This window comes from Phytophthora sojae, assembly GCF_000149755.1.
Source record: "Phytophthora sojae unplaced genomic scaffold PHYSOscaffold_5, whole genome shotgun sequence".
NCBI lineage: Eukaryota > Oomycota > Peronosporomycetes > Peronosporales > Peronosporaceae > Phytophthora > Phytophthora sojae.
This window is the reverse complement of record NW_009258119.1, coordinates 3,415,315-3,437,963: the sequence shown is the minus strand read 5'-3', so window position 1 is coordinate 3,437,963 and position 22,649 is coordinate 3,415,315. Positions and strand designations below refer to the sequence as shown.

At 55.0% G+C, this 22,649-nt stretch overlaps 6 protein-coding genes across 6 annotated transcripts; 3 read left to right on the top strand and 3 right to left on the bottom strand.

Annotated features, from left to right (window-relative positions):
• Positions 1-307: 307 nt before the first annotated feature.
• Positions 308-5,437, bottom strand: PHYSODRAFT_354770 (hypothetical protein). Its single transcript, XM_009530832.1, has 2 exons — positions 5,184-5,437; positions 308-5,094 (listed from the first exon to the last, which is right to left on the bottom strand). Exons 1-2 carry the CDS (start codon positions 5,392-5,394, stop codon positions 4,097-4,099), a joined length of 1,209 nt encoding a protein of 402 aa, XP_009529127.1. The 5' UTR covers positions 5,395-5,437; the 3' UTR covers positions 308-4,096.
• Positions 5,438-9,749: 4,312 nt separating this feature from the next.
• On the top strand, positions 9,750-10,844 carry PHYSODRAFT_561180 (hypothetical protein; the record flags this gene model as incomplete). The annotated part of the gene is made up of 4 exons (XM_009530831.1): positions 9,750-9,840; positions 9,910-10,085; positions 10,175-10,367; positions 10,453-10,844. 4 exons carry the CDS (start codon positions 9,750-9,752, stop codon positions 10,785-10,787), a joined length of 795 nt encoding a protein of 264 aa, XP_009529126.1. The 3' UTR covers positions 10,788-10,844.
• Positions 10,845-10,859: 15 nt separating this feature from the next.
• Positions 10,860-12,422, bottom strand: PHYSODRAFT_546165 (hypothetical protein). Its single transcript, XM_009530830.1, has 2 exons — positions 12,141-12,422; positions 10,860-11,999 (listed from the first exon to the last, which is right to left on the bottom strand). The coding sequence occupies exons 1-2, from the start codon at positions 12,195-12,197 to the stop codon at positions 11,337-11,339; spliced, it is 720 nt and encodes a 239-aa protein (XP_009529125.1). The 5' UTR covers positions 12,198-12,422; the 3' UTR covers positions 10,860-11,336.
• A 1,488-nt stretch (positions 12,423-13,910) lies between these two features.
• On the top strand, positions 13,911-16,007 carry PHYSODRAFT_506503 (hypothetical protein; the record flags this gene model as incomplete). The annotated part of the gene is made up of 5 exons (XM_009530829.1): positions 13,911-14,399; positions 14,457-14,485; positions 14,570-15,212; positions 15,354-15,746; positions 15,864-16,007. The coding sequence occupies 5 exons, from the start codon at positions 13,911-13,913 to the stop codon at positions 16,005-16,007; spliced, it is 1,698 nt and encodes a 565-aa protein (XP_009529124.1).
• Positions 16,008-16,253: 246 nt separating this feature from the next.
• PHYSODRAFT_301905 (hypothetical protein) lies at positions 16,254-19,094 on the top strand (the record flags this gene model as incomplete). Its single annotated transcript, XM_009530828.1, has 10 exons — positions 16,254-16,574; positions 16,815-16,973; positions 17,049-17,156; positions 17,218-17,415; positions 17,493-17,559; positions 17,626-17,675; positions 17,739-17,845; positions 17,918-18,077; positions 18,142-18,705; positions 18,768-19,094. The coding sequence occupies 10 exons, from the start codon at positions 16,254-16,256 to the stop codon at positions 19,092-19,094; spliced, it is 2,061 nt and encodes a 686-aa protein (XP_009529123.1).
• A 323-nt stretch (positions 19,095-19,417) lies between these two features.
• PHYSODRAFT_360849 (hypothetical protein) lies at positions 19,418-21,978 on the bottom strand (the record flags this gene model as incomplete). Its single annotated transcript, XM_009530827.1, has 3 exons — positions 19,418-21,442; positions 21,477-21,751; positions 21,951-21,978. 3 exons carry the CDS (start codon positions 21,976-21,978, stop codon positions 19,418-19,420), a joined length of 2,328 nt encoding a protein of 775 aa, XP_009529122.1.
• Positions 21,979-22,649: the final 671 nt, after the last annotated feature.

Genomic DNA, 22,649 nt, shown 5'->3' with positions numbered 1-22,649 from the left:
GGCACGTGTTCTACGGCCAGAACGAGTGGCAGCGTCTGTGCAGCCCCACGGGCGCTGGGGTGGACGAGGAGGAGCGCATCGTGCGCTTCCGCACGGAGCTGGCGCTGTCCAACAAGATGGTGCAGACCTGCAATGTGGTGTTCGACAACGAGCCGTTCCCGGTGCGGATTGCGTCACGCTGAGGCTTTGGTTGGATGCTGCTTCCGGTGTAGTGACGCATCGCTATTGTTGTTGGCTTGGACTGTAGATGGATGCAACGTTGCATGAAGTGGCGACGAGGGCAAAGCTGGATGAGAGGGATGTCACGTGAGTTGAATGTGTGAGAGGTTTGATGGGGATTGCTCGGAAGATCGGTTGATGTTGGGGATGTATGTGGTTGTGTTCGTTTCCAGGTTGATGGCCAATGTGCGCTCGTGTCTTCAGCGCTGCAATTTTGTCAACACGGTGTATTCGCGTGTGTACGCGCTGAAGAACGAAAGCTACAGCTCGTCCAAGCAGGAGCACGAGGAGATGCTGGAGCAGCTGTGGAAGAATCTCAAGCCTGATGTGCGCCGCGAAGGTGGACGCATCACGAAGGAGTGGGGCGAGATCGGCTTCCAAGGTGAGATCTTTATGCGCGATATGTTACATTGCATTGGAGAAGCTTACGCTTTACTTTTTGCGTATAGGTACCGATCCGATGTCGGACTTCCGAGGCATGGGCGTCTTCTCGCTGATTCAGCTCAACCACTTCACGAAAGACTACAAAGTTGAAGCTCAACGGTGGGCCTTGCCGCTGTGTTGGTGCGTTCGGAGAAGCTGTGCTTATATAATATTGTGCGATGTTTCTGTTGTCAGTGCGTTGGAAGAGTCGAACCACCCAACCCGCTGGTACCCGTTCGCCGTGACGGGCATCAACGTGACAGCCTTCATGATCGAGCTGATTGACGAGCGTCTGCTGGACATCAAGTTGTACCGCCATGGTGCTGGGGGTGAAAACAACAGCGTTAACGTCGGACTAAAGGAGCTCCACGATGTCTACGGTGCGTTTGAGCTGCTCGATCGAACCAATCCATTTTCTAACTTCTCTAACTTCCTTAACCTTCAATGCGCGCAGCCACAATTTTCACGCGCTTCAACAAGCTGTGGGTAGACACGAAACCGCGCGACGTGATGGCGTTCCCGACCATTTTCCAGTCGCTCAAGGACGATATCCGCCTCGAGTTGACCCGCAAGTCGTTCCGCTACTGATCCCGGAAATTCTGCGACGTGTGAGATTTAACCTAACACGTTACATATCTGTTACGAACCTTATTGCTCCCATCCAATCGCTTCGCTTGAAATTTCCATGCATAGCGTGCACTGCACCACTCGCCAGCACCTCGAGCAGAGACCTACGTACTGTAGTCATGGGCACCGGACGATCGGGATCGGGCAGGGCGCGCGCGCACGCCAAGAAGAAGCAGTACAAGCGCGGCCACGCCACCAAGAACCGCGCGCGCGACATCGACCAGATCCAGGATGACCTGCGCGTGGAGAAGCTCTCGGGCAAGAAGATGGCCTTCGAGGAGGACGAGGACCTGCCGGGGTGCGTCAGCCTGCCGTTGTATTGCTGCAACCTGTAGTACAGTGTACTGACAATATTTTGCACTGATTTCTTGTGGTTGTTGTGTAGTCTGGGTCATTTCTACTGCACGCCGTGCGGCCGCCACTTTATCGACGAGAAGACGCGCGACGTGCACCTCAAGACCAAGGTGCACAAGCGGAGGTAGGACGGCTTTTGGTTGCAGATGGTTGCTATTGGCATTGATTTTGACTGGTTTTTGCCTGTTGGTGAATGTAGAATGAAAGACGTCGCTCAGAAGCAGTACACACAGAACGAGGCCATGCAAGGCGCCGGAAAGGGTGTCGAGACGTACAAGCCTGCACACCCCAAGCCCAGCGGCGACGACATGGAGGACCTTTAGACGTTCAAGGCTGCTCGGGTACAGACGTGGATTCGACGCTGATTAATTTGCAGGCGAACGTGGATGGCGTCGGAGTTTTGGTCGCTTTGTTGTATACTTATCAAATCTACAATTGCTTTGATCACCTACGAAGGTAGAGCTGCCTCCTTGCATTGATAAAAGCAATGAGATGTTTGCTGATCCAGGTATGAAGGAACAGTGCCAACACAGAAGCATTCAAGCCTCGAGAAATCTCTAGCATATGCAGACCTTAGTGGTGAATCATCGCTGATGGTCACCTCGTCAAAAATAGGCTTATTGTCATGTCCAGCTGCGTTGCCATAAATTTATCGAGAACTCTTATCGAGATCTATTGAAAACTCTCCATTCTGTTAGAGCTTTGGACCCAGGTGTTGTTGCGCTGCAAATGACAGGCCGGTCAGATTCACGGCGCCAAATTTCCAGCCGAGAGAGCGACGGCTTCGATATCGATGTACGTGTTGCGCACCAATGAACGAGATTAAGCGAGCTGACTAAGGCAATGTACTTGTGCTGCTGCAGGGTTTTCGATCAAATGCGGTCAGTCCGTGGAATAACGTGACACCAGCAACGACACCGATGCAACCGCACCGCCCCAAGCAACAGTCAGCATTGGATGATCACAAGACTCAGCGTCCAGTCCCTCCGATCGTACCGCGCAAAATCTCGATCGGTCCTATTCGTCCCGTGAAAGTTCCGTGGCTCGTTCGTGAAGGCGATCACTTCCAGCGGGCCATTCCGATTGTACCAAAGTATCCATCCAAGCCTGAGCAAACGGGTGCAAGGCATACAGCGAAGGTGAGTTCGGTCTCCGAGGCAAGCGTGAAACCTCAAAGTCTAACTAACAATGTGCTGGAACAGATAGCAAAGTCGGGCTGGAGTCGAGCTGACAGACTCAACGCTAAACCTGTCCTTGACGCGTACCAAGATCTTGTCAAGCAGACTGAGACCATGGTATGTTGTATTCACTCCGATCACACTCAAAGCCAAAGCTAACCGTTGTCGGTATATTGCGAACAGAACCTCGAGTCTGCTGAAAACGCTGAAAAGCGGAAGATGGACGACGCTGCCTATCGAATGGGGTTAGCCAACATCTCCGATGAGATGGTTAGCTGGCAGAAGGAGCTCATCCGCTTCCACACTTTCAAGAACGAGGTGGATATCTTCCAGCAGCACCTAGTTCCTTTCATCTTCGACATCCGCTCTGAGCACGAGCGGCAGGTCAACTCGAGCGTCTACCGCCACTTCAACCGCATGAGGGCGATCCAAGACATGGGCATCCCCATCTACAGCCTGGGTGACTTCCTGTTCGAAGACACCGACCGGATCATCACAGCTCGCACCAAGAACACGCTATACCGACGCGTGCGACGTCGCAGTGCAGCTCATTTCATCGATACGGATCTCATTCCTCGCCCTGAACGGAGACGCTGCTCCGTTGTTCTCAGTCCGAGCTTTAAGTCAGAAGAGTAACAACCTCTTGATGCAGTTTTCCTGTCCTCCATGGTACGAGCACGGACACCTCGGGCGTTACTTGGTGGTAAATTTATTTATCACAAAAAAATGAAAAATCAAAGTCCGAAGTTACCAAGGGCTGCGTTGAGCGCACATGTTAGCGAACGCGTCGCATGCCACCCGACCGCGGCCTCGTCAAAGACCAACCGCAGCTACCTTCGCCGCGGTACTGGGGGCCTGGCATCATCCACCTCAAGGGGACTCAATGGGCGCTTCGTGGCTGCAGCCATATCATCCTCTTGCTTTCTCTTCTCTCATCCTCCTTCTTTCTCACTACAACTACAAAGTCCTCGGGTCGTCCGACGTCGTCGTCTGATCCACCATCTTCCATTCTCGTGAGCGGCCTTCAGGTCTCTTCGTGTGTCTCTCCGTCCTCCGTCATCCTTTTTTATTTGGGTATGTTCGCGCTTCCTCAGTCGCTCGCTCATCGTTCCATCAAGTTCTTCAGCAGTGTCCATCGTTCTCAATCGGGTTCGCGGTCTTCCGTGCAGTGTCATCGATCTCTCAACCAACACCACCTCACCAAAGACACACCAGGCGTGGAGCAGCGTTGTCGTGGATCACCGCCAAAAACTTGGCAGCAACAGCACAACATGCTCCGTGACAGATCGCTAAGCTCAGTAGCGCTGTCGGCTCATGGGCTTGGCCTCACCAAGAGCGTCACGGCTGGCACCGGTGGCCACGCGCGGGGCGGGGTAACCCGCGTCCATGGCCACTTGCCTGTCGTCGCGGTAGCCCGCCGAGCGGTACGACTGCTGCGCCTGCATCTGGGCGTCGCCCTCCTTGGCCTCGTCACGGACGTACACGCGGCCCTGCGACGCGATCTGGCGGCCGTCACGGGCAGCCTCCTGGCGCGGGTCAGCGCGAGCGCTGCGCTCGCCCTCGCCGCTGGTGCCACGCTCGCGGCGGCCGCTGCGGAGGTTGAGCACCGTCCAGTCGAACATGGCGTCGAACTGGAAGCCCTTGCGGAAGAAGAGCTCCTTAAAGAGACGCTTGAGGTAGGCGTAGTCGGGCTTGTCGTCGAAGCGCAGCGCGCGGCAGTACTCGAAGTAGGCACGGAACTCGGCCGGGTAGCCCTTGCAGAGCACCTCGATGGGGGTGTTCATCTTCTTCTCCATAATCTTCTCGTACTTCTGCTTCTTCGTGTTGGCCTTGAGTCCCTGCCACGGCAGGCTGCCGCGGATGAAGTACATGTACACGTAGCCGAGGGACTCGAGGTCGTCACGACGACTCTGCTCAATGCCCACGTGGGTGTTGATGGAGGCGTAACGCGCCGTGCCCGTGAGGTTCTTGTTCTCACGGTAGGGGATGTGCTGGTGCGTCTTGGGGTCGCGGTACTTCTTGGCGAGACCGAAGTCGATCACGTGCACGATCTGGGCGCGCTTGCCCAGGCCGATGAGGAAGTTGTCGGGCTTGACGTCGCGGTGGATGAAGTTCTTCGAGTGGCAGTACTCGAGGCGGCACAGCAGCTGGTCGGCGATCATCAGCACGGTCTTGAGCTGGAAGCGGCGGCCGCAGTAGTTGAACAGGTCCTCGAGCGAGGGGCCGAGCAGGTCGATGACCATCACGTTGTACTCGCCCTCGACGCCGAACCACCGCAGGCTCGGCACGCCCACTGCAATAGTACCACCACCACAACATATCAGTTAGTAACCTCAACTCAACCCAGGTTAATATGCAGCTAGAAAGCAGGGCTGCACGCACGTCCGCCGTTGAGGATCTTGTAGATCTTGGACTCGTAGAGCAGCTGCGGGTGCTTGCTCTTGACGGACTCGAGCTTGATGCCGACCTCCTCGCCCGACGTCATGTTGGTGCCCAGGTAGATGTCGCCAAACGATCCGCTGCCGATCTTGCGGCCCAGGCGGAACTTCTTGCCGACTCGCAGCTCCAGCGCGCTCTCACGGGGGTGGGACATCCTTCTGCCTAGAGTGGAAAGGGAGAAACAGGGGAAAAAGAGGCTGCAAGGGGCCGAAAGGGGGAACAGCAAGAGCGTCAGTATATGGGCCGCAGACACACGCACGTTTGGGCGGCTTCCCCTGCGGCTACGCGGATCGCGAGGCCACCGGCGTGGAGCGCAGACGCAGGGGGTCACGCAGAGCTGGCGCGGGGCGTCGGCGCGCCGCTGGGGCCGCGCCGAGAGCGGCAACGGCGGGGTACTTACTTGCTCGGAGGAGAGGCGCGCGCACTGGCTTATGCTGGCTGGGAAGAAAGAAACAGGGGGGCGCCGGCTCGCAGTGGAGGAGAGACAGCGCAAAACGCGCCGATTTAGGTCGGAAATAGCTAATTTACAGTGCGACGAACCTGCGATCGTCGATAGTATTCGGGAGAAGAGCAGAGGGTCACTATTGGTATAAAGAGTCGCATAGAGCAAGGAACAGATCCTGACGTTAGACAGTGACACGCCGATGGATATTGCTATAGACAGGGTTGCTGTGAACCTTGCTTCCGCCCTCGCTGGGTTGACGACTCGTAATTACGCGAAGCGACGATGCGTAAAAATAACCAGCGAGAAAGCCTACTGAATCCAAGTCACCTTCACTCAAAGCGACCACAATCGAACGCGCGCGCAAAACTCCTTGAACGAGTCGCTATTCCGTCGATCGAACGATAATTGCGTGCGACAGCTGATACAAATGCTGTTCGCGCAGCTGGCCGCATTTCCGCGTTTCGGCGCGCCTAATTCGCAGCGGCGACTTGGGCGTCGCCGCGTCGCCATGGTCGCCAGGCTCGCATGGAAACCGGGCAGCCGGTCGCTACGCCGACGGATTACCATGCCGGCGCTCCATCGCGAGCGGGTTCAACTCGCGGGCCCGCCGCCGGGAGGAGGAGGAGGAGCACGGTGCTGCCGCTCTCCAGCCCGGACGATTTATGCCTGGGGGCTGCGTGTCTCTCTCTCCAACTTTCCTCGGACTTAAACGAGTTCGGCAACCGTACTGCATCCCCCCTTCTAACTCCGATATATCACCAGATTATTACTATAGTACTAACGGGCTCTTCCGATGTAAGGATGTGTATTCCAATACATGTACAATACTCATCCGAATAGTATACCATTGAATAAGGATAAATATCGCATATAATATCGCCACACTTACAACATCCGAGTATAAAATCCTGCGACTAATACACAGGAACCAGCGATACTCGCGACGTTAGACAAAGATCTGATGGCATTATCGTGTACTAGAATGTGTGTTTAGTAACCTGTAATAAATACATCGACCATCGCACAAAACTAAGCGACTGAAATTTCGAGTGGTGGCTACCATGTATTATCTGATGATTTGCGAGGCACGTTCAGTTGCATCCTAGTTAGGGCCAATTTGTAGCTCTGTATGCTGCTATCTCTTGGATATACGATTGTCTTCTCCATTCTAAACTGTTGGTCGATGATGTATGGCTCAGTACTAAGGTAGAGTGGAGAAATCATGGGTTCCTTTGTCGCCCCATACAAAGTCCAAGTCGTATCATTTGGAAGGGGTTTTGGTTAATATAGGATTTTGTATGGGGCTTAGCCATAAGTTTTGTCACCTGGACAGAACCAGCGATTTGTATGTGAGCTACAGATACGACCCACAAACTGCAAAGAGCGGTACATCCAAGTTCCTACAGGAAATTATATAATATGAGGAGATAAGTGATTGAGGTGCGTTACTACCACTATTTCCTCAAACTTCATTTTTACTTTTAAGAGAGAGGGTGATACTCCTCAATAACATCGCACTTCTGCTGAATGGTTAGCCACACACCCTTGGTACGCTTCTGGAGGCTGGGCGTCCTGTGCTCAGTGCTGCCTTGAGTTTGTCTGTGGAAAAAGTGCGCCATGCTTTTGGCGGGATGATTCAAATGAAAATGGAATGTGTAGACCACACAGTGGCGGTACTTCAATGTGACGCGCTCCCTCCTGAGATGATGTCCCTTGATATCATGATTCCACAAGGGTATCAAGTTATACGGTTTGCAGTTTCTGGGTGGTATCTGTACCCGCAAAAGCGCGCGTGTTAGCAGCGTGCAGATCTTTATCAGCGTGTTCTGCAACTCTAGTCCAAACCACACCTTAAAACGATAAAAAATGACGAAGTTGCAGCAACTTTTGGTGGAGTCCATATCTTTTTGTCGTGGAGTGTATAACTTGGGGGTTGGAGCCATTAGTAGTACTATTTGAAAAGTAGCCGAACGAAACACGGATAGTAGTCTATTATTACTACTAATGTGCTCGACGGCAATACCTCATTCTGCTTCCAACCTCACGCAAGCGTGTCATGACGTGCATGAAGAGAGATTACCAGCAAAGTGCAATGTCGAACACTTCTTATGTTGCCGACAGGTGCATCACTTGTACAGCAACGAGCTGTGCGACAAAGCTACCCAAGGGTAACGCTGCCTTTGTGGTTGTCTTCGTCGCTTTGATTGTACTAAGCAACTCGGCATGCAGATTCCACAGCCACACGCGTGATTACAGGGACTTTAACGTAGGTGACTCCGACTTCCAGGAGCCCCCATTCAGCACGTCTGGGGACCATCCTAACTCCCGAGTAGGATATTCTTGCTCCGCTGCAATGCACTAGTTGTTGGACTGGCTGAGTGTCATGCCACAAGCAGTTTGGGGGTGTTTTTTTATTGTTTTTGGCTAGATCTTGCTTAATTTCATTGTTAGCCGTTTCACACCAGTAGCAGTGCACCGACTGCAATAATCACACAAAAAAGAGTGTGATGTGGTGCTCTCGAAGCAGACCAGACGAGATGGAAAGCGCATGAGGTATGGAGTAGCATTGAGGGAACATTTGAGGCCGCGTCAAACAAAAAGACGCTAAGCCACCATTTGAAGTTATCGAGATAATCGCGTTTGAAGTTGACCAATCAAATTTCGGACATAACCAGACATCCAAATTTTTAAAGGGAAAACCACTCGTAAAACGCGTAAAAGTACTCTTATTAGATTGTTTTTAACACGATCTTTCCGATAGTATACAATATGTCGAAATCGAAAAAAAATTGAGGTCAGATGTTACTCCACGAGTTCTCAATACTTTGGAGCTTAAAAGAAGCCTAAGACACGCCTCTTTCGATTGATGTGGTTAAATTGCGATTCGTACTTCGTAAGCACCTTTTCGTTTGACGCGGTCTCATTTATTCTGGGATAGCAGTATCCCCGGTAGGGAGTGATGTGGCCAGGTTAATTCGGCGTCCGCCCGGTAACTGGCTCCGGTAAACTGAAGCCGGTAGCTGAAGCCTGCGAACTGAAATAAACTGAGTATTTGCGTTGATGCTCGCGTTCTCCATCAATCTCGAATCTTGGCAACGGACACAGGTCAACAACTATAATACCCTATTTGAAAAAAAAAGACTATCGCAACTGCGGAGGCACCCTCCGACATGGTGCTTCGGCCCCGTATGTCATTGATAGTTTTAGTGCTGCTATTTAGGCTGGGGGGGGTATCATATAGACGCGTTACCGGGCAGATGCTGCAGCTGCGAAACAGGCGCAGTAGATGCCCGTAGTTACAATCAACTAATCGAGTTTCTTGACTCGAATTCTGTGCTGGAATATAACAAGGAGACCTGAATACGAGTCATTGTGCCCAAGTTTATCCACTATAAAACGTGCTTGCATGTATAACCTTCGATAATGTGGAGCTGATGCAGCTAGACAACGAGTAGGAGGGATTGCTCATCCAAGTGTCATTTTTTCCACTACAATGCGCCGAAACGTTTGATCATTTTACTTGTCCTACGGATGCACTAACTCGAAATCGAGTGTCGACGACACGCCAACTACTTGACTTCTTTATTTTAAGTGCACCGCCTCGCCGAATAAGACACAAATCCACTGTACCGCAGTCCCCTCACCCAACGTTTCTTAGCTATCCCAGCCTACCCAACGCTCTCGTGTGTGCCGTTGGTTCGCGGAGGTCGGCGAAAGCTTATTCGTTCTTGAACGCTGCTCGCAGGCGAGTGTGTTCTAAAACCGGTTCTTTCCTAAGAAATTCTCAAACGAGAACAAACAACGAGCCTACACGGTGGTAGCTCATACATCACGTATGGACACCAGCTCTGAGCTCGCATACAAGTTGAGTCAAGCGCAGGTATCATTCATTCATTGGGTGATAGTACTGTAGTTTCATACCAAAGTTCCCACTACTATAATACCCTGATCGATACGAATACAATTCGTTTTACGGGACATCCGTCCCGTATCCAACAACGGATCAGTCAGCTCAGAATCTGAGATCCGCCGATCTGAATTGGACACTTCCGTTCTTGACCAGCATGGCCCCCGCCGTTCGCAGCACCACAGCCAGCGGCTCGGCCGTCTACGAGTCCGAGCGCGCCGTGCACGAGTACCTGCAGTTCCACTACGGTAAGTTGGGCTGCGGCACCGATATTTCCTGGTGTGTCATGTGTCCTAATTATGCATTGTTTGTGCCAGGTGACCCCTCCGCTGTTGTGCCCTACAGCTTCGCGCCACTGGACGCGCTGCAGTTTCTGCCACGCACTGTGGAGCGCTGCGCCAAGATGACGCCGGATGGACAACACGGACGTGCACTGGACATCGGCTGCGCTGTGGGTCGCGCCACCTTCGAGCTCAGCAAGTTCTACGACGAGGTGCGCGGCGGAGCGAGGCGCTGTTCCCTGCTGCGGTTTAAACGCACTAACTCATTTGGTATGATGTTGCGCTGTTGTTGCGTATGCAGACCGTAGGCATTGACTTCTCGCAGCACTTTGTGGATGCGGCCGAGCAGATGAAGGAGCGCGGAGAGATGCAGTACGAGGCGCACATCCAGGGAGACATCCACGAGGTGCGTAGCGCGAAGCTGCCTGAGGGCGCCAAGCCCGCTGGCGTTGTCTTCCAGCAGGGAGATGCGTGCAACCTGTCGCCGTCGCTAGGTACGTGGTGGAACATATAACCTCGTGGAGAGGCTAGCGCGTGGTTGCTCACGAAAACTTGTGTGTGATAATTGCGATGTTGCAGGTAAATTCGACGCGGTGTTCGCCTCCAACTTGCTGTGTCGCCTGCCGGAACCGCAGAAGTTTTTGACGGAGATCGGCGGATGTATCAACTCCGGGGGCATCCTTGCTCTCGTGAGCCCGTACTCGTGGCTGGAGGAGTACACGGCCAAGGACAAGTGGATTGGCGGCGTTCGCGACGGCGAGGGAAAGCCTGTGGACAGCTTCAGCGTGATTGAAAAGTTGCTGTCGGCGGACTTTGAGCTTGTCGAGCGCCAGGACTACCCGTTCATGATCCGCGAGCACGAGCGCAAGTACCAGTGGGGTGTGTCTGACGGCACCTTCTGGAGGCGCAAGTAGGTTGATAGCTGGTGAGGAGGAAGTTGAAGCATAAACCTACGAGCTTGTTGCCATTTTGAACAGTGATATTTCAAAGAACCCGAGTCTAGATTACAAAGGCACTCGCACCGAGGGCGTGCAAGCGGAAGCAACCTGGGTGACTTTGACTAGCAGCTAATACTATCGGAAGACTATCGACTGACTGACCCACAGCCAGGTGGCTATATTTTAAAGGAGAGGCGAATGGGGGGACGGAAGCGACCGGGAAGAGCAGGATGGCGCGCACGGGAGCTGTATGACCAATCCGCGCAGAGGCGCGCGAGTTTGCGCGGCACACCTGCTACCTTTGGACTGGGGGTACCGCATCTCAGCGCGCCTAGAGATTGCTGCAACGATCGGTCGTACACTTGTCGCTCAACCAAGGCTGGGTGATCCTTCTCCCAAGCCTCGTCGGCTGTCCAGCTCCTGCTCCCGGCTCGCGCGCCGTCAAAATTATGGTGTTTCTGTGTGGTGTCGCTCCAGGGGTGCCTCCGCCTCTCTTACAACCAAGCAGCCGCTTGGAAAAGTATGTTACGCGTTCACCCCGAGCGCGACGGCGCTCCTCCTCTTCTGCCCGGAGGCCCGACTTGACTTTGTGCAGGCGATGCCATTGCCGTTGTTCCCTGTTGAGGAGCCTGCTGCAGCCGGCACCGCGCCGTTCTCGCCGTCTTCTACTGTCCGGCGCATGGGGGCCATCATTGGCTGTGACTGGTGGTGATGATGCAGCGGCAGCGGTTGGCTGCGCCGATGCTCCTGCGGCGGCGGCACCTTCGGGTAGCTCTCGGTCACGTACACGAGCTGCCCCTCGTGCTGCTGGTCGGGCGCGACGAAGTGGCGCAGCTGGTAGTACGGCGAGTGCGGCAGCGACGAGTTGCGCACGCGCGTGTACATGTAGTGGTTGGCCAGCTCGTTGTAGTAGCGCGCGTACGTCTCGCTGCTCACGTGGAGGCTAAAGTTGATGAGCAGCAGGTACTCGACCTCGAGCTCGTTCATCTCGGGACAGGGCACGCCGCCCACCTTGGCGTAGTAGGCGTTGTTGAAGTAGTGGTCGTCGAAGAACTTGGCGGCCAGCACGACGCTCGTGATGACCACGCGGTGCACGTTGAGCTCCGTGAGCACGAAGCCCTGCATCTGGTGCAGGCGGTCCATGTACACGAGCGCGAGCACGAAGCACTCGGGGCTGCAGCTCGCGTACTTGTGGATGCGCGTGAGGTAGTCGCGCACCGAGATGCCCGGCGCGCGGAAGGCCTCGAACTTGGTCTTGTGGTAGTAGCCCAGCGGCATGCGGTCGCTGGCGTGCACCATGGACTCGACGACGACCGCCAGCGTCTGCACGATGGCGCGGCCGCGCTCGTCGTTCGAGTCGGCCGTGTCGTCCAGCATCATGGCCATCGGAGCCCTGCGCGGTCGCTGCTGAGTCTGAGTCGGGGAGGGGCGAGTCGCTTCACACTGCACTGTTGCCTGCCTGCCTGCCTGCCGCTGTTCTCCGTCCGCCGGTTTGCACTGTGATGGCTGGCTGGCTGCTGCTCCTCAACGGGGCGGTACAGTATCCGAGGTGTGGGATGGTATTACCGGTCCTTCCCTCGAGTCGCCGGTGACTGGACACGCCTTTGTTCCTTCTTCTCTATGCGAAGCCGGGCGGCGACGGCGGGGCGAGTGGGCGGGTCGAGTCTGGCGCAGGAAGGCGTTCCTCCTCCTGCTCGAGGCCTTTTTTGGCTTATGCAATAGACATAGAGAGGGGGCAAACGATATGCCCCCGCGAGTTGGTTGGCAGCGAGCCCAAGGTCGGGCGCAGTACAGTGCACGTGGCCGAATAGGGAACATGGGAAGCATTATACCCTTCAAAACCGTATTACCGCAGTTTGTGATCGTAACTTGTTTACTGGTGAAGTCAGCTATTTCTACATTTGATATCTCGTAAGATAGCGGCTTAGAAACGAGGTTTTCTTTGCGCAGGGAACAGTGCTGTATTTCTCCCACAGCCCTGCTGCTTCTTTGCGGCAAATCCGGCACGAAGAACTTGGGACACCAGGCAGTGCGCGGAGCCGACTGCACGAACTCATTGAGCAGCGCCCCTTTAGGATCCAGCGCAAGGCCGCATCGGAACCATCTTTTTGAGGGAAAAAATTTGCCTCGCAGTCCCTAGTTTTTTTGAGAGGCGTCTACATATCCGAACTTCGCTTTTCTCGAATTCGCCGCCGCACTCGGATTGCAAACCGCTTCCGATTGCGTGAATACATGCGGCGAGACAGCATGCTGTTATGCGCGGCGAGCGTCCTCCACCACCAGTTTTGACCACCCGCCGAACAGACTCGCTTTCAGTATGCAAAATCGAGAACATTTTCGCAGGTCTCTCCTCCTCCCTAGCCCGTGTTCGATCGATCAAGGTCGCACTTAGAAGGGCGTGCTCGTGTTGAAGTGGGCTCCATTGGAGAAGGATCAGGGTGATCCTTCCCCGGCGAAGCTGGCGCTGCCGACAGATCTCCCTTCATGCGCGCAATGTGAACCGCCGCACTTGCAATCAATCGCTTCTGTATGGATCAAAATCGGTATCCGTCTTTCCGCGATGTCAGCCTTAATCGAACGGCTCGATCCAAACATGAAATTAAAGACGCGAAACATTTAATTCTCCTACGTGTGCGCCGAAGATGTAGGTTTCGCCCTGCTGCGTGCTTTCAATTTGAGCTTAAGCTATGCGAGCACCATTGTGCCGCCGCCATTTTTAAAGAGGGATCGACAATCCGCCTCGGCCCCATCCTCCCCCTCAACTGCCGTCTCAAAACGCATCTTTCAGGTGCGATTGGTCAACCAAGCCAACGCTTTGTTCTCGTCCACAGCACAGACTTCAACAACAGCAAGGAATCGGTGCCCAATGCTTCAGGGGGGGGGGCTCTCCTGTAGCTCTACAACAAGAAGAAAACAGTAACAGTCCAGCAGCTCCACCGAAAGGTCCCACGCGGGACTCGCACCTAACCGAATACCCCCTCGAAACGTCGCGGTATCCTGTTCGGTATCGTACTTACACGAAACTCCACTGTGTCACTCTCTTCCAGCCGCGGCCATCCACTTGCTTCAGCCACTTCAGTGTGTCAATCGTCGCGCACCATGGGCTCCAGCCGATCTCGCAAGGGCTCCAAGGCCGCAGCGCAGCAGCACGACGACAACGATGATCTGCTGGTGACCAAGGGCTCGTCTAAGGCCGCGCGCCCGACGCCGCCCAGCAGCCCGGAGGTCCAGCTCAAGGTGAACCAGAAGTTCGCCGCGGCCTTCGAGGAGCGCAAGCGCAAGGAGGAGCTCTCGGCGCTCGAGAAGCGCGGACTGAACCCCGACGATGACGACGACGAGTCGGACTCGGAGACGGAGGACGAGGACGGCGAGGAGCTCACGAAGGAGCTGGACGCGGACATCTCCAAGACGCTGAAGCTCATCCGCAAGAAGGACCCGGCCATCTACGACTCGTCCATCGCCTTCTTCAAGAAGCCGGAGAGCGACAGCGACAGCGACGACGACAGCGACAAGAAGGGCAAGAAGAAGAAGGGCTCGGCCCCGCTGTACTACAAGGATTTGGTGCGTCAGCAGGTGATCGCGGGCGACGTCAGCGGCAGCGAAGACGAGGACGAGCGCAAGCCCGTGCAGACGTACGCCGAGGAGCAGGCGCAGATCAAGAAGGATTTCCTTAAGTCGCTGATGGAGAAGGAAGGCAGCAGCGACGAGGAGGAGGACGAAGACGGAGACGACCTGGACGGAGGACTGTTCACGGTGAGGAAGAAGACGGAAGGAGAGCAGAAGCAGGAGGACGAGGAGTACGAGGAGTTCACCACCAAGTACGGCTCCAAGCTCAAGAAGGACGACATGGACCCGGACAAGTTCCTGGAGCACTACCTGAGCAGTGAAGGCTGGAAGGACAAGACGGCAGTCGTCCCCCACTATGAGGACATCGTCAAGGAGGACGAAGAGGACGCCGAGGAGCTTGAGAAGGCCGAGGACTTTGAACACACGTACAACTTTCGCTTTGAGGAGCAGGGAAGCAGCATTATCCAGACGCACGCGCGTCACATTGAGGACACGATGCGTCGCGAGGACGACTCCCGTAAGCGCAAACGTGCCGAGCGTAAGGAGCGCAAGGCCCTCGAGCGTCAGAAGAAGGAGGAGGAACTGCGTCGTCTGAAGAACCTCAAGCAGGCCGAAATCGAGCAGAAGCTTAAGAAGGTGGCGCGGCTCATGGGCGAGGCAGAGGGCACGGCCGGTCTGAAGCCGGAGGACTTGGAGGGTGACTTCGACCCCGAAGAGTACGACAAGCGGATGCAGGCTGTCTTTGATGAGCAGTACTACGACGAGGACGACGACGATATGGAGAAGCCTACATGGGACGAGGAGGAAGACAAGGAGCTGTTTGCTGGTCTGCCTGTTGATCCGGAAGATGAAGAGGAGGGAGAGGCGACAGAGGCCGCCGCTGAGACTAGCGAGAAGGGCGAGGCAGAAGAAAACGAGGAGGAGGAGCAGGAGCAGGAGGAAAAAGGCGATGAGGAGGAACAGGAGCCGCCCAAGAAGATGACGATGGAGGAGATGCAGCGTGAAAAGCAGAAGTACCTGGACGAGCTGTACAGCCTTGACTACGAAGACCTAATCGGCGATATCAAGTGCCGCTTCAAATACCGCCAGGTGGAGAACAACGACTTCGGCTTGACGGTGGATGAGATAATGGCTGCCGACGACAAGGAGCTCAAGCAGCTTGTGTCTCTCAAGCGTATGGCACCGTATGCTGAGACGGAGTTCGCTGTGGACCGCAAGCGGCTTAAGAACTTCAAGAAGAGCGTGCGCGAAGCTCAGGAGGAGAACCGTAGACGTAAGAACAAGGAGGCTGCAGAGACGGGTGAGGCACAGAACGGTGAGGCCGAGCAGCCGAAGAAGAAGCGGAAGCGCAACAAAAAGAAGAAGGCGGTTGAGGAGGAATCGAAGCCAGAGGAGGACGAGGCAATGCCCGAGGCGGACTCGGAGGAAGTCTCCGAGCCTAAGAGCAAGAAGGCGAAGAAAGACAAGGCCGAGCCGGCTGCGGAGAAGGCCTCAGACGAACCCGAGAAGAAGAAGAAGCGTCGTAGTAAGAAGAAGAAGGGCGGTGCCGAAAAGAACGCGTTCGCATCCACCGGTCTGCCGACTTCCCGACTCGAGTCGTACAAGCTGGTCAAGGCTAGTAAAAAGTAGAGAAAGTTTGGAGCTCATACAGATGTGATCACCTCAACGTGGTTTAGCTTACGGTAATGCAAATAGACGGCACCTTGCGCTAACACAAAATTTGTAGCGATGTTCTACAAATGGCTACACTTTTCGTCTACAGATATCAGGAAACTTCAACGTACACTTCCAAAAATAGTGCAGTCGCTGCGTCTAGCATTGTAGTCCCCCTCCGTCCACTGCCAGCGTCTCCCCCTTCAGTCCCTCGCATATATAATGGCTGCGCTGCCTGCAGTAGCCCCAGCCTCGTCGAACTCGCCGAGATCTTCTAATGCCTCTGCAGTAGCAGCAGGTGCTTTGGAGGGGAAAGCATCGAGACTGACGCGCATTTATCGGCGTGTGGGGCCAGCTGCAAGCCCAACGTCCGGCACTCCCCCCGCCTGGAGTGCCAACAATGAGAAGACGTCTCCGTCCCCTGAAATTGAGGGCGAGAGCAACAAGGAGCAGCAGCTGGTGCCAAAGACTCCTGTGTCAACAAGGTCGAACAAGTGGAGTGCGCTGCGTCGCGAGATTCTACCCAGCCCGGCCCTTATGACAGTAAGCGCCAAGGTCCAGCACATCATCGAGTACGTTGTCGCAATGGGAGATTTGCGAACGTTGTGAGTATTGACAGGATGCCCCCTGCGCTTACAGGATGCTGAAGAAACCACCTGAAGACCGCTCTGAGAGTGATATCCTTTCCACTTGTTTTGTTTACTCGATTTATTGATGCCAGTTCCCTATTTCACAATTTTATTTCCTTGACCAAGAATGTATTGACCTCTTGCACACGTGAAGATGCTGTATCAGTGGCTCATGAACCAGGAAAAACTTAGCTCGCTGTTTACAACCATGTCGGAAGTATCTGCTAAGAAGCTGTGCAAGGACATGGAATTCCTCCATCTCAACAGCGGCCAAGTGGTCGTGAATCAAGGCGAAAAGGGCAGCACGTGCTTCGTACGTGTAGCTGAACCAGCAAAATGTTTTTCTCGGTCGTATTTTTGCTGATCACTGGCGGATTTTTTATTGTAGATCCTTATGAGCGGCGTCGTGTCGGTGTATGTCCGCAGTCCCGACGAGCAGATCAGATACCAGCGCATCCTCCGCTCGAGCTCTGTCTCCTCCAGCATGCGCAGACTTGTAAGTTTTCAGTGTCTAGCTCGCAACATATTTCGCGACTGATTCACTCAGGATGCTGTAGTCAGGAACAGCGAGCATTAACTACGGGACCAAGGTGGTGACGCTCACGCCAGGCGCGACGTTCGGAGAGCTCTGCCTTATTGAGCCTGATTCCAAGCGTAGCGCAACTGTGATCGTCGATCCGCAGGCTCAAATGGCGAATTTTATCGTTCTCACAGCTGCATCCTATCTGCGAATGACTCGCAGCCAAACTATCGAGGTGAGTTGCAACATAGCTATCAATAAGTACGCTGATCTCGTAGTTGACTTTTGACCATGCCCCTGAACCGTATCTAGGGAACTATCACGGACAATATCGCCTTCTTGCAGCACTTGCTTATCTTTAAGAGCTGGACGAAGATGCGTACGACTTAGTTTGGCGTTCGACTTGCATTGTGTCTTTATCTCACACTTGTCGTTTCGTCTTCAGAACTCATGCATATTGTAAACTCTATGAAACTGGTCAATGTCTCCGCTGGGGTACGTCGCAACCGATTTTTTATTCACGATACAACATTTGAACTAAATTTGCCAACGCTGCAGCAATACTTGACGCGCAAAGGCTCTGAGGCCGACTCCTTCTTCGTTTTCTTAAGGGGCGAAGCCGTGGAGAGCGTTAATCTAACAGTTAATGAGAGTTCCGAAATGAGGTAAGTCTGCATACGTATGCGCATTTTCCTTACTTCTTTATTTTGCGAAGTCTCACCTCGAATTGGATGCAGTATGGGCGAAGCTCGCGGTGTACAGCGCAGTATCACTGTCGAGCTGACGTTTTTGGGTAAATTTGACGTTGCTGGTGAATACCTGGCGTCGGAGAAGAAGGTATCATTGTGTCCTGTGGATATTCGCGCCACGACTGATGTGGACTGCCTCATGCTCACGGTAGGGCTTATATTTTGAACAGACCTAGGCAGTTTACTCATATTTTGTTATTGTTGTTTTGCAGAGGAAGTTATTCATGTTGCATTTTGGCGGGAAAGAGCTGAAGCCTCACGTAGTTCCAACTCGAAGACGTTTGCGCTCTATTGCTGAAGCGCGAGAAGCTTGGCGAGAAACGCGAATCTTACAAGCACTACAGTACCCGAACCTGAGGATCCCCATTACGCGCAAACTCATGCGACTCAGTGGAAACTGTTGTTTGATCTGCGGGAGACGTACACATGTTGCAGGGGACCAACTTTGCATGGAGCTCCCATTGTACTACATGCTGGAGGAGAAGCAGAAGAAGCGCGAGCAGAAGGAGCGAGGTCGCACCGCAAGCAAACACCGCATCAGTGTCGCGACACCATCTCCTTCGAACGGCTCGGCCCCTGACGCTCCCAGAACGTTAACCAGAAAGCCAACAATGGCGTCAATGGCGAGTCAAACTGATCTTCCATCACTGCGTGAGGTAGATCGCGAAGATGTCAGTGAGCCCCCGAGTCCTGTTCGTCTTGGAATGCAGCTGGTCACGAAGCAGTTGCAGGAAGCGGGAAAAAGTCGAGCTTTGCGACTCCCTCAGCGTCCAATGGTGAGTACGACCAGGAAAGTTGACCTTCCCCAGCCTAACTCCTTCTTGTTTTGTATCTGCAGACGACTCCATCGGGAAAGCGAGCGGTGCCGCAGGCAGTAACCTCCATCACACGTTCGTCCCATGTTTCACGGCGTCAAGAAGAGGCTGAGCAACAACGTCGTCAGCTCACACAGCGCAAAACCCGCACTATCCAGGAAGAGCTCCAGCATATTCGCGATACCTGGCCGTACTGCTGGAACAATGACGACGAAGGGAAGCAGCAAGACGCAACGACGGGAATGCTGACGCGACTGCGGTCTCGATCACGATCTCCGTCACCACCGCTTGATGCACGAAGGCCTCGGCCTGGACGACATGGAGGCGGCAGCTTGTCAGCCCGAACATGAACCAATCCAAACCAAACGAACGCACTGGCGCAGAAAGGAGACCACCAAACTAGGCAAAACCGGAAAATATTTAATCACTTTGGGGCAGCAATGAATTCACACAGCCAGCTACCAAGGAATCTATAATGCTCCCCTCAACAATTTTCACGTACCCCGCTTAAGCGGTACACAAAGCGGCAGGAGGCAGCCCAGGTAGACGCGCGTACACACCACATCCTCCTGCCAGACAGGCTCACATATACACTGCGAGTGGCTGAGCACACCACCATCCCACCCACTGACCAAAGCGTCCACGTTTTCCAGCTTCACCGTGCCGTTATACTTTAAAACGCAACTTCCTTGGTGCTTCGTGGCGGGGCTTCATCATCTGCTGGCTGGGATACAGAGCCACTCGTAGGGGGCCTGCGCGCCAAGTGTGTGGCCTTGAACTCCATAAGGTCCTCCTGATACTCGTCCGATTGCATATACTGAGTCACAGTCTCGCCCAACACGTTGAGCACCTCCACCTGCTTGTGGTCGATGTTGTCACGGGCGTAGCGGTCCGCAACGCACAAATCGCCAACCACTTCACCGTTAACGAGCAACGGAATACCCACGAAGAACTGCAGCTTGGCTGTGAAACGCTTTTCGCCCGAAATCCGCTTGTCCGAGCTCACATCGAGCACGATGCACGGCTTGCCGCGAGTCGCCAGTCGTCGGAAGGTCGGCAGACTTCGAGGTAGGCCCGGCCCCGGCTTGCCGTCATAGTACCTCACGAGCTCGAAATCTTCGGTGCGAATACCTGCCATGGGGCAAGTCAACGTCTCCATCGCCAGCATGCAGATCTCCTCCATGTCCTCGTTGAAATAATGGATACGGCGATCGGAGCTCTTTTTCCTGCTGGTTGCAATGCTAGCATTGGACGCGGTTCTACCCATGGAACCAATCGGCCTACCTTCGTAGCCCGTCCCTCTGCCTTGACTTGACACAGAGGAGGTTTGCTTGTGGTAGGACGGGGGGCTGCTACTTCCATCGTCACTCATCTGTGACGCCGATTCAAAGTCGTTCAGGGACAAACTCTTGTTGTTGGCCATCATCGTCGGAGGAGACGCCGACGCGGGGTTGTCGTTGGGCGGGCTGTGTGACTCATCCGAGGTCAGTGAACTGGTACTGCCGACGCTCGTGCCGATACCCACGCCATTAGGAGGTGGCATGTTTCCCAGTCCGCTATTCACCTCCAACTCGGTGCCATTGCTACTGAGCATCCGAGCGGGCGGGTTCGCGTATCCTGGGGCCATGGTGCTGCCAAAGTTCTGGTTCGCGAACGCGTTCGTGACGATGCCGTTCGAGCTGGCACTCTTCGCCAAACAGGCCTTGCACACTCGCACTTTGGCCGCCACTTCCTGATCTCCCTTGACCATTTTAAACACGGTACACGCGGAGCAGACCACCTCGCCGCACACGCGGCAGTGATGACGTCGCTTCAACATGCTGAAAGATTGCACACAGAGCGAGCAGTTGGTTCGCTGCGCGTCGTTCACCCATTCCTGACGTTGCGCCAACGCTGCCGGAGCAAACAAAGCCTGCTGCACCGCCTTCTGCATGCCGGACAGATCGCCAGCCAGTCGGAGCGAGGTGAGGCGAACGCCGGCCGAAACGCTCTCGCCTCCTCGCGCTTTCCGCATTGCGAACGTCCACATGACGTTGACCATGTTGGGGTCCTCGGGGGTCTGCTGCACCACGAAGGAGCTGGGCTCGAACACCGTCAAGCTGTAGGCGTCGGGCTTGCCACGAATACCATACTGCGCAGCTGCGCCGTCATACGACTCGAACTTCAACACGCCCACGTTGCCGTGCACGGGGTGGTTAGGCAGCAGCACACAGTACTCGCGGATGCAGAACTCCTTGGAGCGGCCCAGGGTCTTGGGCGACGAGTACACGAGCCACTTGAGCGTCATGGACTCGACCGACGCGCCGTCGTGCGTAGAGGCCGGGTCCGTGTGGTGCGCGTGCAGCACCTCGCCGTCCAGGAAGTTGCGCGGGTGCAGCAGCTTCTGGAAGCCTCTCAGGCTCGCGTTGTCCGCGGAGCGGAGGCACTCGAGCACGTCCGACACGGAGCCGGTGACCTTGGTCACGGCGCGCACCGAGTAGGACAGGCGCTCGCTGTTCTTGGAGTGCAGGTAGACCATGGCGTTGTCCTTGCGGTTCTCTACGGCCCAGACGCTCATGTCGGACGCGCTGCGCACGAGCTCGTCCACCTCGGCGCGCTCCGACAGGTACAGCGCGTCCAGGTCCACGTCGGCGGGCCATTGCGAGGCCACGGTGGGCGCGCGCGGGTACTCGGGGGAGCCCGGGATGTCGCCGCTCATCTATCTGTCTGTCTGTCTATCGATCTGCACGCACAATGCGGTCGTCGGTTAAAGGACGAGCGGGCGGGCGGGCGACCGATCGATCGATCGATCGCTCTTGAGTGAGGAGACGCACCTGCCTGAACTGCCGGACGAAGATAGCTCTCTCGCTCTCGCTGAGGAGGGTGGAGGGTGGTGGTGGAAGTGGTGGGGGAGCACACGGAGCTGCTGCTGGTTGTGCCTTCCGCCCTTGCAGCGCAGGAGTGCCAGTGCTCGCTCGTCGGTCGTCCGCACTGGCTGCGAGCTCCAGTTGCTTGGGCTCGCTGCGACCTTCCCCCTGTTACGCCCGCTCTCTGCGCGCGCAAAGAGGCACGCGAATGGGGGAAATTGTGGCTCGCGCAAGACGCTATTTCGGCCAATCAGAAATGGCTCGGAAAGGGCCCAGCATGCCCCGCTGTGCACGCTTCTGGCAGTCGATTCAACGAGCCAGCGGCTTTCGCTACGAGGTGATGCGTATCGCCGTCCGTACCTCTGGGGCAGAAACAAGTGAGAGGCATTACAGTATCGTCACGAAACTTGGCGGTCCCCCACAGAGGGTCAAGTGAGAGTCTCCGCGGACCCGCCCGGCAGGCAGGCAGCCGGTGACAGCCTGGTTGCCGCAACACCAGCCGACTTCGGTGTGATACCCAGCCAAATGGTGCCGTGGCGTGCAGATGGCGGTATCGGCTCAAACAAGTGTGATGAAATAATCGTCGCCGAATTCCGTCTCGAAAGGCCGCTTGCTTGACCGCGAGGGCGGACGAACACTAGATTAGCATGCACACTGGCCCTCTCCGAGACTCTCTTCGCCTTGTGCGTGTGACCCTTGCGTTCGTGCCCCCAGTGCTGGCCCCTACGCTCCATGCAAGGTTTGCAAGCATTGCACGCATTTGCAAGCACCTCTACGGAGCGACGACACAAAAGAAAGCAGTGGTACCGCGCACAAACTTTGCTTTTGTACGAGTAAAAGTATAGCGTATAGTTTATGAGTGGAAAGTGCGTTCGATTGTAAAACCGTCGTTTGATTGTGATCTGTACGAACCACTAAAACTGATTTTTGATTGGCCGAAATGTTCGACAGAAAGCCATTGGCCAAAAGTCCATTTCGGTGTAAACGGCAACTTCAAGGGCACTTTATCGGCTTGGTGCTCCGTGCTTATCGTATCCATTTACCAGTGCAGTATTAATA

Bases quoted from the DNA above. Each gene is read 5' to 3' on its own strand.
- PHYSODRAFT_354770 (XM_009530832.1), bottom strand. From the start codon at position 5,394: ATGTCCCACCCCCGTGAGAGCGCGCTGGAGCTGCGAGTCGGCAAGAAG. The intron at 5,095-5,183 runs GTGCGTGCAGCC...GTACTATTGCAG, and splicing joins CAAGATCCTCAACGGCGGAC to TGGGCGTGCCGAGCCTGCGG.
- PHYSODRAFT_546165 (XM_009530830.1), bottom strand. From the start codon at position 12,197: ATGGCCATGATGCTGGACGACACGGCCGACTCGAACGACGAGCGCGGC. The intron at 12,000-12,140 runs GTGCAGACGCTG...CGCATCCACAAG, and splicing joins ACGAGCGCGGCCGCGCCATC to TACGCGAGCTGCAGCCCCGA.